Source organism: Crocodylus porosus, unplaced genomic scaffold, assembly GCF_001723895.1.
Source record: "Crocodylus porosus isolate Cpor-Errol unplaced genomic scaffold, CroPor_comp1, whole genome shotgun sequence".
NCBI lineage: Eukaryota > Metazoa > Chordata > Crocodylia > Crocodylidae > Crocodylus > Crocodylus porosus.
The window spans coordinates 36,668,331-36,682,697 of record NW_017728950.1 but is presented as its reverse complement, the minus strand read 5'-3'; the positions used below and the strand labels follow the sequence as shown (position 1 = coordinate 36,682,697).

The following is a 14,367-nucleotide window of genomic DNA, read 5'->3' as shown; positions in this document are numbered from 1 at the left end:
ATGACACCAAGTCGGGTGGAGCTGCAGACACTCTGGAAGGTAGAACTTGAATCCAGAATGCATGGGAAAGACTAGAAAAATGGTCCACATTCCATCAGATGAAATTCAGAAAGGGCAAGTGCAAGTGTCCTGCACTTGGGACGAAATAATTGCATGCACAAATACAGATTGGGACATGGATGGCTAGACTGAAGTATTACAGAGAAGGACCTGGGAGTGACAGTAGACCAGGGATGTCAAACTCACCTCATGCCCCAGACCTGATCCAGACTGTGGAACCTCTTGTGGGACAGATCCAGTCTGGGGCATGTGGTGGCAGCAGCTGCTCCAGATCTGTCCCAGGGCACTCAACAGTGGCAGCAGCAGCACCAGATCCTGCCATGTGCTCTGTGCTGGAGCCAAAGCTGCCACTGATGCCACATGCCTGTGTCCTGGGTCACAGCTGCAGCTCTGGCTCTGGCACGGGGCACACAGCAGGAAGTCCAGCACATGGTATATGGCAGTGACAGGGCTGGTGGGGCCACAAGAAACTAGCAAATTCCAAGGGACTGAATTCTGTGGCAGATCATTTCCCACGGTCATGCCCCACAACTTCCAGTTGCTCACTGGTAACTTGGCAGGCCAGACAGAGCAGCTCTCCGTACTGGATCCGGCCTGCAGGGTATGTTTGACCACCAGCTGAATGAGCCAACAGTGTGCTCTTGTTGCAATATAAACCAATGGCATAATGGGTTGTATTAACGGAAGTGTCACTTGCAAATTATGGGAAGAAGTTCTTTTGCTCTATACAGCACTAGTGAGGCCTGGAGTACTGTGTCCAATTTTGGGCCCCACATGTTCAGAAGTATGTGGATAGATTCGAAAGAATCCAGAACACAGCAACAAAAAGGATTAGGGGCCTGGGAAGCATGATTTACAAGGAAAGACTGAAAGAACTAGGTTTATTTAGTCTGAAGAACAGAAGACTGAGGGGAAATTATATAATAGTCTTCAAATACCTGAAGGGCAATTACAGAGAGGATTGAGATAGACTATACTCTGTGGCTATATGGGATCAAACTAGAAGCAATAACCTCAAGCTAAAGCAGAGGTAATTTAGGTTAGAGATTAAGAGGAGCTTTCTGACTATGAGTGATCAAATATTGGAACAGGCTATCTAGAGAAGCTGTGGACTCTCCATCCCTGGAAATTTTCAAGAGCAGGTTAGACAGACACTTGGCTGTGATGGTTTAGTCAGAGACCATTCTGCCCTGAGCAGGAGGCTGGACTAGTTGAGGCCCTTTCCAGCCCTAGTTTCCTGTGATCCTGTGATGCTTGCTGAACCTTAACTGACCAGTTAACCAAGAAACATGCTACTGAATTCACTCCCCTATTAGGTAATGTATTAAATGATCAGGAGACTGTTCACACAAGCCATATAGACAGTACTAGCACAGTACTAGTAATTTAGCACTTAGTTAAAGAATGATGGCAAAAACAATGTTTTATTGTCTCATAGTTAAGAAAATATTCTATAATTGTTTTCAAGAGGCAGGACTAATTTAGCAAATAGAATATATAAGAATATATAAATTGGTCACTAAACTTTTACTACTGAGCAATCTCTCAGAAATCTATTGTCATTCTTTCCTCATTTTTACTGGGATGTGATGATGGCAAAAACACTAGACATTTCAAGAAACTTCCTAGTTTTGTAATCTTTCTGAACCTGTTCAAACTAAACCTTAGGGAACAACATATGTAGAAGAAAGCAGTGCCCACTAACACAAGCAAGTGAAGCAAATGTGACAGAGCTTTATAAGATTCCCAGAGAGTACCTTCCCTGTAGTGCTAGCTTGAAGTAATACCTCAGGTGTTGCCCATAGCCCAGCAAAGATGTATTCAAAGCACAAGTGATGTTTTAAACTCAAAGTAGCTGGCCAATCATGCACAGAGACTGCCACTCAAGTTAACAATGCACTGAATGCTAAACTACTCAGGCTGCTAATCCAAATACACCATGATGTTCTGTAGTCAGAAGACTCATTTAAAATTAGGCTAAACTAAGAAGGCCGTAACCTATTGTGGATAACTTGAGTTTAAGCCAGAACAAAGATGAGACTTCAGTGCAATAAAAAACAAATAAGCCAATTTATTCTTGGAACGAGAATGTTCTTGGGACATTCACCCCAGAACAAAGTCCGTCCTTGTTCTTTCAAACCTTATGATGTACACAGCCAACCCTCATAAATGTACAGCCAATCTAATTAAGTAAAAAGTATGGCTATTACTAGTTTTATGAGATTGTATTTTATTCGTTGAAAAGGATGATGGGAAGGTAGAGGGCATTAGCCATGTTCCAGTTTGAAAACACTGCCACAAACCTACCTAAGTAATCCAAGATAATAGGATTTATCCATAATCTGTCGCTGAGGACCTAGCAAAAAAGAACAAGTAACATTTTGTTAGAAGGCAATGCATTTTATTGAGTTGTAGTTCAGACAACAAAGGACCTGCAGAAATTACACTTCAGAACACAGTCACCACCTTCAGTGACCTCACATGGACTTTATTCAATCAATCCATCCAAATAAAAGAAATACTTTTGTGAGGATTTAGATTTCTTAAACAACTGACATTTTTTATGATAACTGTGTCTTCAAAGACACAGGAGGCATGAAAACAATAACTTGCCCTAAAAAACAATATGAAATTTTGCTAGAAGAGAGAGGTGTATTGAAAATAAAGACATTACATGACAAATCATCACAGAAACATTTAACTTAACCCTGCTTTCTGTAACTTTCACCTCAGCTAAGGTTTTATTTTCAGTTTCTGCTCCAATTCTATTCCAGATTTTTCCATCTTTTACATGTGGTCCTTCTGTGTTGTTTCAGCCTGCTGAGTTCTGAGTAACTCTTCCTGCAGTCTGATCCACTCCAGCCATGGAATCAGAGTTAACAAGTCTCCTGCCTTGAGCTGTGTCTTTTTTTTTGGACTCTCCTAAGGCTGAAATCACCTGGAGATACTTTACCTGCTTTCTTCCCAGTTTACTCAGCAAAACACCTGTGACAGCTTACTGCAAGTCTAAGTGTTATTCAGTCACTCTGTTCTCTCATTTGATAGTGATGCTGGGTTAGATTTTTTCCACAATGCTGTCCATCTCAGGAAACGGAACTCAGGTCAGCATCAAAAATGGAAGACAACAAAAAATCCTTCTTCAGGTATAGAAGGAGCAAAAAGATGATGCATGGCAACATAGGACGCCTACAGGACAGACTAGTGGTGACAGATAGGAGTGACAAAGCTGAGCTCTTCAATGATTTTTTTCACATCTGTATTCCTGAACATGGATAAAGACATCTCCCCCAGTTAGATTAGAGACAGGCACAAGAGGGACACCAGCCCACCAAGAGTCAGCGCCAACCTAGTGAAGGGAGACTTGGAGGGGCTGGACATGCTTAAGCCAGCAGACCCAGACAATCTTCATCCAAGGGTGCTGAGGGAATTAGCTAGTGTCATAGCAGAACCACTGGCAAGACTGTTTGAGCATTTGTGGTACTCAGGACAGGTCCCAGAGGACTGGAAAAGGGCCCATGTGGTCCCTATTTTCAAGAAAGGGAGGAAGGAAGATCCAGGTGACTATACGCTGGTTAGTCTCACTTCCATCCTTGGGAAAGTGTTTGAAAAACTTATTAAGGAACACGTTTGTGGGAGTCCAGCAGGAAAAATGATGCTGAAAGGCAAGCAGCATGGATTCATAGCAGGTAGATTCTGCCTCACTAACCTTGTTTCTTTTTACAGCCAGGTCACAAAATGCTTAGATGCAGGAGTCGAGGTAGATGTGATTTACCTGGATTTCAGAAAGGCCTTTGATATGGTGTCTCATCCCATTCTTATAAACAAACTAAGCAGCTGTGACACAGATAATAACACGGTCAAGTGGGTGGTAAATTGGCTTATGGGATGCACCCAGAGGGTGGTGGTGGATAGGTCGGTATCGTCCTGGAAAGATGTGGGCAGTGGGGTCTCCCACGGTTTGGTCCTTGGACCACTGCTGTTCAGTATCAACATCAGTGACTTGGATGAGGGCATGGCAAGCACTCTGTCCAAATTTGTGGACGACACCAAATTATGGGGTAAAGTAAACACATGGGTGGGCAGGGAACAGATTCAGGCAAACTTGAACAGGTTGGAAAAGTGGGCTGCACCTATGGAGAAAGAATCACCAACACACATACAGACTGGGAGATGACCCGCTAAGTAGCACAGTGGCAGAAAGGGATCTCAGAATCATAAACAATGCGCGCCCACAGGCTAGAGGGGCACAGCGGCACTGGTGGTGGTGGAAGCGCGGCATCAGTAAGTGGGAAGTTTCCACAGACACCACCGTTGTTGACATGAGCTGGCACAAGCACTGACCGGGAGCGGTGACCACCCAGCAGCAGCCAGCAGTGATCGCTGACCACCCGCAGATTCCGGCTGGTGATGTTGGCAGTGAGGGGTGGGGGTAGCAAGCGGCACCCCTTTTCACAGGGGGTGCACAGGCACCTTCATGCACCCCCACAGCATTGCCAATGCTCTGAGTCATAGACTCCAAGGTAAGCATAAGTCATCAATGTGACAAGGTGATAAGTAAAGCTAACCGTACTCTATCATGCATTAGTAGGTGCATGGAAAACAGATCTTCAGGAGGATATACTCCCTCTCCATGTGGCATTGGTAAGGCCGCAGCTGGAGTACAGTGTCCAGTTTTGGGCACTGCATTTGAAGAAGTATGTGGATAACCTTGGTCCAGAGGAGGGCTACTTGTACGGTTAGGGGCCTGCAGATTAGGCTGTACAAGGAGAGATTGAGGGACCTGGATCTCTTCAGGCTCCGCAAGAGAAGGTGATCTTGTGGCCAGCTACAAATTCATCGGGGGGGGGCAGCAAGGAATAGGAGATATGCTGTTTACCAGGGCGCCCCTTGGGGTAACTAGAAACAACGGCCACAAACTGACAGACAGCGGATTTAGATCTGACATCAGGAAGAACTTCTTCATGGTAAGGGTTACCAGAATCTAGAATGGGCTTCCAATGGAGGTGGTGCTCTCCCCTACCCTGGAGGTCTTTAAGAGAAGACAGGACAAGCACCTGGCTGGGGTCATCTGACCCCAGTGCTCTTTCTTACCCAGGGCAGGGAGTTGGACTTGATGATCTACTGAAGTCTTTTCTGACCCGAAAAAGCTATGAAATTTATTTCGGTAGCAATCTACTGTACAGCTAACAAACTCATTCAGCAGGGCGTTTACCAACTCTTGGCCACCTACAATACAAGGATTATCCTAATGACACTACCAGAGCTCTGCAGTGACCCAAAACTCCTTTGCTGGTCTACAAAGAGCAATTTCCAGCTCATAATGTATGAAGGAATTCTAAATACATGGAACCAAGTTATCATAAAACCAGCCTCGGGTGTGATGCTGCAAAGAGCTCCACTGCCCCCCACCCCCCATTCAATCCTAAAGCTTTTTTCCAGTGGTTAATGGGCTTTGAAGAGGAAAAGTATATGAAGAATGTGTCCTTCTGGGACTAAAAAGAAACATCTTTAATACAGAATACAGAAGTCTGTTACTTCTGAGAGTTTTAGAAGCAAGAACAAAAAAGGAGGGACTCGATCTGTCTCTTCTTTCTAACCCCCATTAGTTGTATTTGGTTACATTACAATTGATTCATTTAAGAGAATAAGTCATTTTAGCCTTTCTTGACAAAGATTTCAGACACTTCACTAGATGCAATATGTACTGCAATTAAGAGCTGTGCAAAACAGCACCATTCTGTTTCTACAGGACAGCATTTCATTTCAAGTTTCATTTCATTTCAAAACCACTGTTCCGTTTCGTTTCGTCAAAGCTATTTCACTGTTTTGCCCATAGGCCATAATGGGGAAGCATGAAACTGCCTATGACTGTCATTGCTTGCCTGATTCGGATGACACTTGTAGAGATTGTAGCCCCTTCTGAGGCCATGAAGCTGCACTTCAAACTGCCAACAAGCAAAACTCATGACATGGGTGACACTGTATGTGTTAAGGTGGGCCCTCACCAGCGCTGGGGCTTCTACATGACACAGTAGTCTGCCCCAGTGAGGCCTCCTCCTCCTCCTCTACAGCCTCAGCTTGGTCCACCATTTTAAACGACAAAAGGTAAATTATAACATAGTGAGCAGCAGCACAGTAGCACCAGCAGCACCTCAGGCAGCCAAATGATGACAGAGCTTTTCTTTCCTTTCTTGCAGTGGCTTTTCCTCCAACGGCTGCCAGAGAACTCTCCCTGCCAGCCCCAGCCCTGAGGCTTAGATGTGCCCAGGGCCTTATGTTCTTGCAGTCAGGTGCTAGGAGTGTTGGTCTAAGGACATGGCACTGGCAGACAAGACCCCTTCTTTTGCGTCAGTTTATTTGTGGTATGTTTTAGCAGACCAGCTGAATAGAAATATATCTCAGCAAGCTTTTGGGTTAAAAAAATCCTTTGGTAGGCTGAGGAAACACCTGCAGTTAGTGTGTGTGCATGCTGATCCTGGATGGAAGGAACAGTAAAGAAGCCAGAGGCTTGCATGCAATGCAGGCAAGAAAACCAGTCAGTGAAAATGGAAATAGAGGTGTCAGGGGTGATAGACAGGCCGGGGGGGGGGGAGGAAGTGGGATGTTGCAGCGCAGGTAAAGGTGGAGAGGTACTTGGGGAAAAAACTATTTTTTTCACAAAATCTCTGCCTCCTTCAGACACAGAATAAAGCTTCTCTGGGGCCAAACCAATGCCCTAGGGATGAACCAGTTAACAAAGCTGAGTGCTGTTCAATGGGACTCAATTCTTGCTAATTAGCTCTCTGCCTATGTCACAGAATTTTTATGCGATGCTCAGTCAGTAGTTTAAAAGGAACTTTTCATACACTGTTAATAATTGTATGTTCCTTATTCTTTGATGCCTGACCAAGGGTCTGGCCCTGATCCAGGGGTCTGATCTGTAAGAATACTGAGCATTTAAAAATGCAGGTGAAATCAAAATGAACTCTCTTTTGAACATTTAGATTCTACATCGTTCTAAGAATGATAAAGTCCAGTTACAGCATCTAAATTTATTGGACACATCTTACTTTAATTTTACTGTCTTGGTTCCTTCTCTTTAAATGGGGGTAATCTTATCTCCTCACCTTACAGAGGACCTCTGAAATGAATTAATTGTGAAGCATTCAGTGTAGCAACAAGTGTCAGGGCTCATGAGGAAATTAATAAGAAATGTACATTAAACAAAGAGGACAAAATATTAAACAGCTGTTTATTAAGTAAGCACTCTTTATTCTGTGCACAAAATAAGGCAGAAATTCTGTGAAAATATAGCATCTGATCATTGAGTTAAAAACAATGTATGTACACAAGGGCACCAAATTAAGAGTTCAACTTTAACTTTGGCATTTTGCTAACTTTTGAGTGTTTTATTTTGCAAGCTTAGGAGGTTCTCCTAACATTGTGTGTATTCATGCACGTGCACATGTGTTCAATACAGAATAAATGTATGTCCGCAATGCAGTCAAAAATGTACTGCACCTCCTACAGTCATATTAGCTTTACACTTGTTTAGATCCTGATCACAGTGTAGTTCCTACAGGATAGAGTTCACCGTGAACTTCAAAACTGTGTGCGACCCTGGGAAAATGCATGGGTGGGAAGCCATGGTATCACAGGTACACTGCTAACAAGTCAACTATTTTAAAGCTATCTTAAGCATACCTACATGAGCTGGAGTCACAAATTAAAGCTGTCACTCAGACATACCAACATTTTTCAATTTGATATGAACTTCCAATATTTTGTGGAATGAAGTGGGATTTATATTCTAGACAACATGGGCATGTAAACATGCATACATACTCGCATGCTAGACAGTTAATTAAATTTACCATATAGTTTTACTTTCACAATGACCAAAGAAAGTGTGAAGCTTGCCATGTCATTATGTGCAAGACATGTCTTTAAATCCTTATCAATTCTGCTAAATTAAATTTTCACTCAACCTTCAAATCCTATGAGTTTTTATTCAAACTTCTGAGATACCAGAGCTAAACATATTTTCCACCATCTAGTTCCTCCAAAACAGTAACAACTGAGTTACTGTTAAGTTTAAAAAACTTTTCAATATTATGATACTTTTTCACATATTCTACAATACCTTTCATTCCAGTTTTCATTCCACTCAATCCCTGTTGTGTCACTGGACGATCAGCAACTTTAATCTGACTTGACAGGACCCCACCAGTACCCATGAGACCAGCACGAGTCCCAGGTCTTGGTGTACCAAGGGGCATCTGGGCAAAGAAAACAAAATCCCATCTTAGAATAATAATTAGCAGGTGATAATGTTTATGCAATTATTAAGCAGTGTATTAGAAATCTTAGAGCTTGGGTACTTCTATCAGTTAGAAACATTATGATTTTAGATCTTTATTGCTTGTTTAGTCCAGAGTAATTTCACTTTACTTCAGAGTAAAAACAGAATGGAAATCAGATGCATAGTAATGTAAGTCACTCCTCTCCATGGTAAAGATACTCTTCAGAAAAGTAGGCATAACTATACCCTGGTGTAAAACACAATGACATATTTACTAAAGAATATATTAACTCTAGTTAGTCCATACTAAAAGTAGAGCATACACAATACAAGTGCAAGTTACTCCATTCCAGGGTAAAGCCACCCTTCAGAAAAATTATACACTAGTATAGCAATCATGTGTTTGCTCTGCAATTCAATTTCATCTCTGGCTAGATAGCCTGTGCTACGTACAAACCAGCTCCTCTGCCACTTAGTGGCAAGATGCTATAACAGCAAAAAAACTACAGTTTGGGTTAATCTTGTATTCACTCCTTACAGAGTGCATCTACACATGTGCTTTACTGTGGAGTAGGCCAATTAGTTCCATCGTAAAGCATCACCATCTACGGTATTCGGGTGCAGTACATTAATTAACTCTGCCATAAGGTAATACTTTTGGGGACAGTACTATCTTACAGCGGAATACTTACCTGCAATCACACAGATGTGTGGAAGGTGACTCCAGCTGCAAATTGTGCCTGGTCAGCCCAGCCAACCGGGGTTCAGACTCCTGCCTCCTGCCAGGTCCTCTACTGCTCACTGCTACCACCTGGAGCCTGGGGCTGACCCCACCCTGTATTCCCTGTCAACCCAGGCCTGCTACACCCCAGTTCAAACTGCTGCTGTCTTGGGAACACATGTAGTCACTGTGCCTGGAAGCAGTTTACTCCCGCTCAAACAGCTCTAGAGTCTATTGTGTTGCCTTAATTACATGTATAGATGCACCCACTGAGAGCATCTACATGTGCAATTAATGTGACTGAATAAACTGGAAAGTACTTTACACAGCAGTAAAGTATTCCTGGGAGTAGCTTTTATACATGTACCTGGGACAGCAGTAATTTGAGGCAGGAGGAGCAGTTTAGGCCAGGGCTGCTCCTGCCCTGCTCTGCTCCTCTGTAGCAGCCAGAGGGAATTCCAGGCTCTGTCCACAGCTGCCCAAGTTGGCAGGAGGCATAGGAGTCAGTCCTGGGCTCTGGCTCGCAATAGCAGTGTGGCCTGGGGGGCAGCCCTAGGCTGGCAGGGGATACAGGGGTCATCCCCGGGCACCAGGTGGCTGCGTTGGGCGGCAGAAGAGCTGGGTAGGTCATGTAGCTAGGCAGCAGGCAGGAGTGTGGCCCCCTGTTGGCTGGGCTGACTGGGTACAATTTACTCCCATGTCAGGATCTAGATGTGTGTTGTTGCGCAGTAAATAACTTCACAGTAGGATATTACTTGTATTTACAAGTACTATCCTGCTGCAGAGTTTACTCGTTTTCTGTGGCCTGCTGGGGCAGCGTATGTAGACACTGATGTTTTACTGCAGAGCTAAGTAGTCTTAGTAAATGTCTCATGTAGATGTCCCCCTATGAAGTAAATTATTCTGTAATGGTGTGCTGTGACTACACTGACAGTTATTTTATCAATAGCATGAATGTAACCTTGTTTCAGCCTTTATCCACTATCCAAATCTAAGAGGAACAGAAGAAAATCTAATGTAAATTACTCCCAAAATGTCAATAAAGCATAGAAGAAGGCAAAGATAAGGACATTGATGTATCTCTCTAATAACTGAACTACCTTTAAAATAAGCTAGCTCAGGTTTCAGAAAAGGTACAGCCATGGCAGCCTGAAGCTTAATATCAACTGATTTACCATATTTACCTGAATACAAGATGGCCCTCGATTTAAGATGATTCCCCCCAAAATTCTATATGCAGAACATTTATAAATTGATTATAATTTTCCATGTACAGACTCCAATTATTGGAGGATCATCTTATATTCATACTCCCCCCTATTACTGCAGGCAGTGGGAGGATAAGTGATGGGGGGCAGTAATAGGGCACAGGGTGGGGAGACAGACAGTGGGGGAGGCAGTAATGGGGCAGACAACGTGGAGCAGGTAGCTTGCTCCCTGCCACTGGCCTCTGTTCCCCAAATTTCCCCACTTTGCATGTTCCTCACAGCCTCAGGCCCCCCTCTCCCTGCTCCACACCACTTCTGCCCCCAGCAATCTCATCAAATCCCCACTCCCCTTCCTTCAGTCTTCCTCTCCACTCCCCTGCCAAAGTCTCTACCCCTGCCTGCCTCTCCACCTTACTCTTGCCTTTGCTCCATGTTGACAGGCTCTAGCTCTGCTGCAGCCTGGGGGCACTGAGAACAGCTCATAGCAGAGGTGCAGGACTGACACTACTGCTACAGGGTTGGGATGGAGTACATGCTTCATGTTGAAGTGAGGATGAAGACTGCTGGCGTGGAGCAAAAGTAAGTGGGACTGCAGCAGTGGGGACAGCAGGTTTTGAGGCTGCAAGGATGGAGAAGTGGGGATGCAGAGGATACAGAGGCAGTGGGGCAGGCTGGGCCCTGGGGGCTGCCCCACACTGCCTCATACTCTATTGTAAGATGAGGGCTTTTCCCCATCATGTTAAATGGGGGGAATGGGAGTGTCAGCCTTTACCCAAGTAAATACGGTACTGTGGTTCTCAATAAGTGAATTAGCCCACGCAGTTCTCCATGCTAATACAACTAAACTGCTTCCCAAGCTTGAGGTAGCTTATTTAAAGTTAGTTTGATTATCTCCACTTTACGCAGCACTCTGCAGAATAGATAGTTTTTCTAAAAGACTTTTTGTTGCTATCACTAGTGACCCTGATCATTCCATCCAATTTCTGGATCCATTCCATCCAATATATGGAGTAACAGTGTTGTTATGACATAAAGGAGAAAACCACCTTGGAATGAAAGATGAAGAAAGCATTCTTGGTCACCAGCAATCATCATCTGGTACCCTATTTTTCCTTATAGAAAAATGACAGCTATTCAGATAAAGACTAAAACTTTGCAACAAACAAATTATTTTAACACACCCCTGTTCCTACTCTGGTTGCTGATGGAGTCTGTAACAAAGATGACGAAGGCCTGGCTGTCAGTCCTGGTCCTCTTGAAGAAGGACGAGGTGTAGGAGGCTTGTGATTACTTGCCATTTCTTATGTACTTTAAGCTTCCTCCTAGAAAGTAGTATATTAGTTATTAGTTATTATTATTAGTTCATGTCCTAATGTCCACAGATCATTTAAGTTACAGAGGGCAAACAGATCAATTATTTTTTAGAAGTCTTTAATTGTGTGCATGTATATACACATAAGTCATTTTAGTGTTTTCCAAAAGTTGTTGAACCCTAAAGTTCTATATTATTTAAGTGGTACCACACTGTAAAGGGGAAGCAAATTTTCAGATTGTCCCGCTAATATGATCTGGAAGGCCCATTTCTCCAGTGAAAAAGCAGTTCTGCTTCACTGCTTGTTAAAAAATGACAACTAGTGCCAACACTAGTAGGACCTGTATTCTGAACAACTGTCCACTGGAATCTAGCCTGAAGTCACCACACAGTAAGCGGTAAGTTTTTAGGTGACTTAGGAAACAAGTGGACTGGTTTTGGTAAGTGATTTCCCTATCTGTTAGGCATCCACAATGCTTACTGGAGTGAATGAAGCTGTAGGGACTCTGAATCTCTGAAAACCATGCTTGATATTTTTTTACTGACCTGTGGCAGCAGCATTCAGTTTCCTACCAGCCAAACCATTTAAATAAGTTTTCCCTAAGGATAGTTTTAAAAAGCAAATTGATGGTTTACAGGAGAGAGTTCAGGTTGCTAGTAAGAGTACAGGGAATGGGGGCACTGCAGACATGACTCTGATCACCCAGACTGCACTGCACACACCCCAAAAGCCAAGTCAGGAGCATGTTACTGACTCTATGGGGGAGAAAAAAGGCAGATTCTCTAGATCTGGCTCTCAACCTTTTTGGGTTCAAGACATTCCTGGATAGACTTGAGGTACCCCACAAAAAACACTAGTTCTTAGTTTTCACTTTTTTTAGTACAAAAAATAATACAGCCGGTTCTTTGTTGCACTGACAGCCATTTCAGGTGTGGGGGGAGGTGGCAAGTGGCAAGCGGGGACTGCCCCCAGATGCCAGTGGTGGTGTTGGTGGTGAGCAGGGAATGTCCACAGACGCTCGTAGTGATGTCAGTGGCAAAGGGAGAGGGGTGGCGAGTGGTGACCGCCTGCAAAAGCCAGCAGTGGCTTCGGCCAATCTCAGGGGTGGCATGTGCCCCCCTGGACCCTCTCTTACATGTCACCTATGCCAAACAATGCTAACACTGCAGCACCCTGCCTGAGAATAATTAATCTAGAGCAAGGCTTCCCAATCTTTTCCTCAGCATGACCCCATTTAAATGCTGGAAGTTTGAATTTTTTGCAACCCCAAAATGATGTAGACAAGATCAACGCCCCCTCCCCCAACAGGCAGCATGGCAGGAGTGGAGCCTGTGGGGAGGGAAGGATGTGGACTGCCCACTGTGGGCTCGGGGCTCCCTGCCTTGCTACTTTCCCCCTGGAGGCCTCCACAGCCCAGCAGGCGGGACCAGTTCAGAAGAACACAGCCGGGTGGAGAGGCTCAGTGCTGCTGCTGGGCAGTGCAGCCCATGCTGGCTGCACTGCCATTGCGAGGCTCTCCCTGCCTGCCTGGAAGCAGTGGTAGCAGCGGCATGGAGTTGTGACCCTCGCATACAAATTTGAGGGGCACTTGCCCCCCCCATGCCACCCTCTGCAGGAGTGCACGCGGTGGCAGGGAGCCACCCTCCTTTCCCCCCCACTGCTCCCTGGACAAGCTGCCTGTGGCTCCATCCTGTTCCCCTAGCCGGGCCCTGCATCCCTGCCCTGGTCCCTGTGCACTGGCCCAGCTGGGCAGCACCTCCAGCCCTAGCCTTGCTCCACTCCTTCCCTCCCTCACCACGGGGGCCTCAATCTGCACCCCCACATAGACTTGGAGGGAGCTGTGGGTGCTTCTCTCCATGCTGCCTGGGTTGCCACGTGCACGTGTGCAGGCGCACATGCACATAATCACCCTGCCTAATCACCCTCTTCCTGCTCTCCCTGGTCCCAAGCAGCCACAGGAGGGAACCCCGCCGTTCCCCATGCTCTTCCTGCCGTTTTCATCCTAACTGTCCGACACTGTGGAGCATCTTTGCAATCCCTTTTTTTTAAATCGGCACTTATCAAATGGCATCGTGACCCCATGGTCGGGAACCACCCATCTAGAAGGATGCGCAAACCAAATGAAAAATCAAATGAGATGATTTGTTTGGTTTGCGCATCCCCCCAGATCAGCAGGTCCCAACCTTAGGGTCAAAAGAGATGATCCGGGTGCAAATACCCCAGGGCAGCAACACTCAAACCAGGGTGCTGCAGGCTTTTCTGAAAGGGTGCTGTGGGGAGCCCTGTGAGGGGCGCAAACGTGATTCTCAAGATAAACCCTGAGACAGGGTGCAGGAAACTACAAGGTGACAACTTGCTGCCTGGCTGCGGTCCCAGCTGCTGGCAACACACGGAGGGATCCCAGTCCCCGGTGTTGCCGTCCCCGGTTGAGGAGCAGGGGTCTAGAAGCGAGGGGTGGAGCGTCTGAGGCGGCACTGCACTGGGACCCTGGGGAGGCGGCACGAGGAACGGCTGGAAGCAGCACGGGTAGGTGGCGGGGTCGGGGACGCGGCGCAGGCTGGTCCCACTCTGCCCAGGAGGGGGAGCAGCCGTTGGCCCCGCGAGCGCAGGCTCACCCGATAGGCCCCCACGCCCGAGCAGCGGTTGAATGCACGAAGCGGTCTCCCAGCAACCATCTGCCCCACCCCATCCCGCTCGCAGCCAATCACCACCCGAGCCTGGCGGCTCTCGCGACATGTAGAAATCCCTCGTGCCGTCCTTTCGGCCAAACGTGAGGTGGGGGGA

At 45.7% G+C, this 14,367-nt stretch overlaps 1 protein-coding gene across 1 annotated transcript in view; it reads right to left on the bottom strand.

Moving 5' to 3' along the window:
* Window positions 1-14,286, bottom strand: part of IFT74 (intraflagellar transport 74) — an 80,193-nt gene extending 65,907 nt beyond the window's left edge. Inside the window, exons 1-4 of the mRNA XM_019554731.1 lie at window positions 14,199-14,286; window positions 11,452-11,592; window positions 8,183-8,318; window positions 2,368-2,416 (exon numbers count right to left, since the gene is read on the bottom strand). Of these exons, the coding sequence (XP_019410276.1) occupies window positions 2,368-2,416; window positions 8,183-8,318; window positions 11,452-11,568 (302 nt within the window). The 5' untranslated portion in view covers window positions 11,569-11,592; window positions 14,199-14,286. The remainder of the gene's footprint in view (window positions 1-2,367; window positions 2,417-8,182; window positions 8,319-11,451; window positions 11,593-14,198) is intronic.
* Window positions 14,287-14,367: the final 81 nt, after the last annotated feature.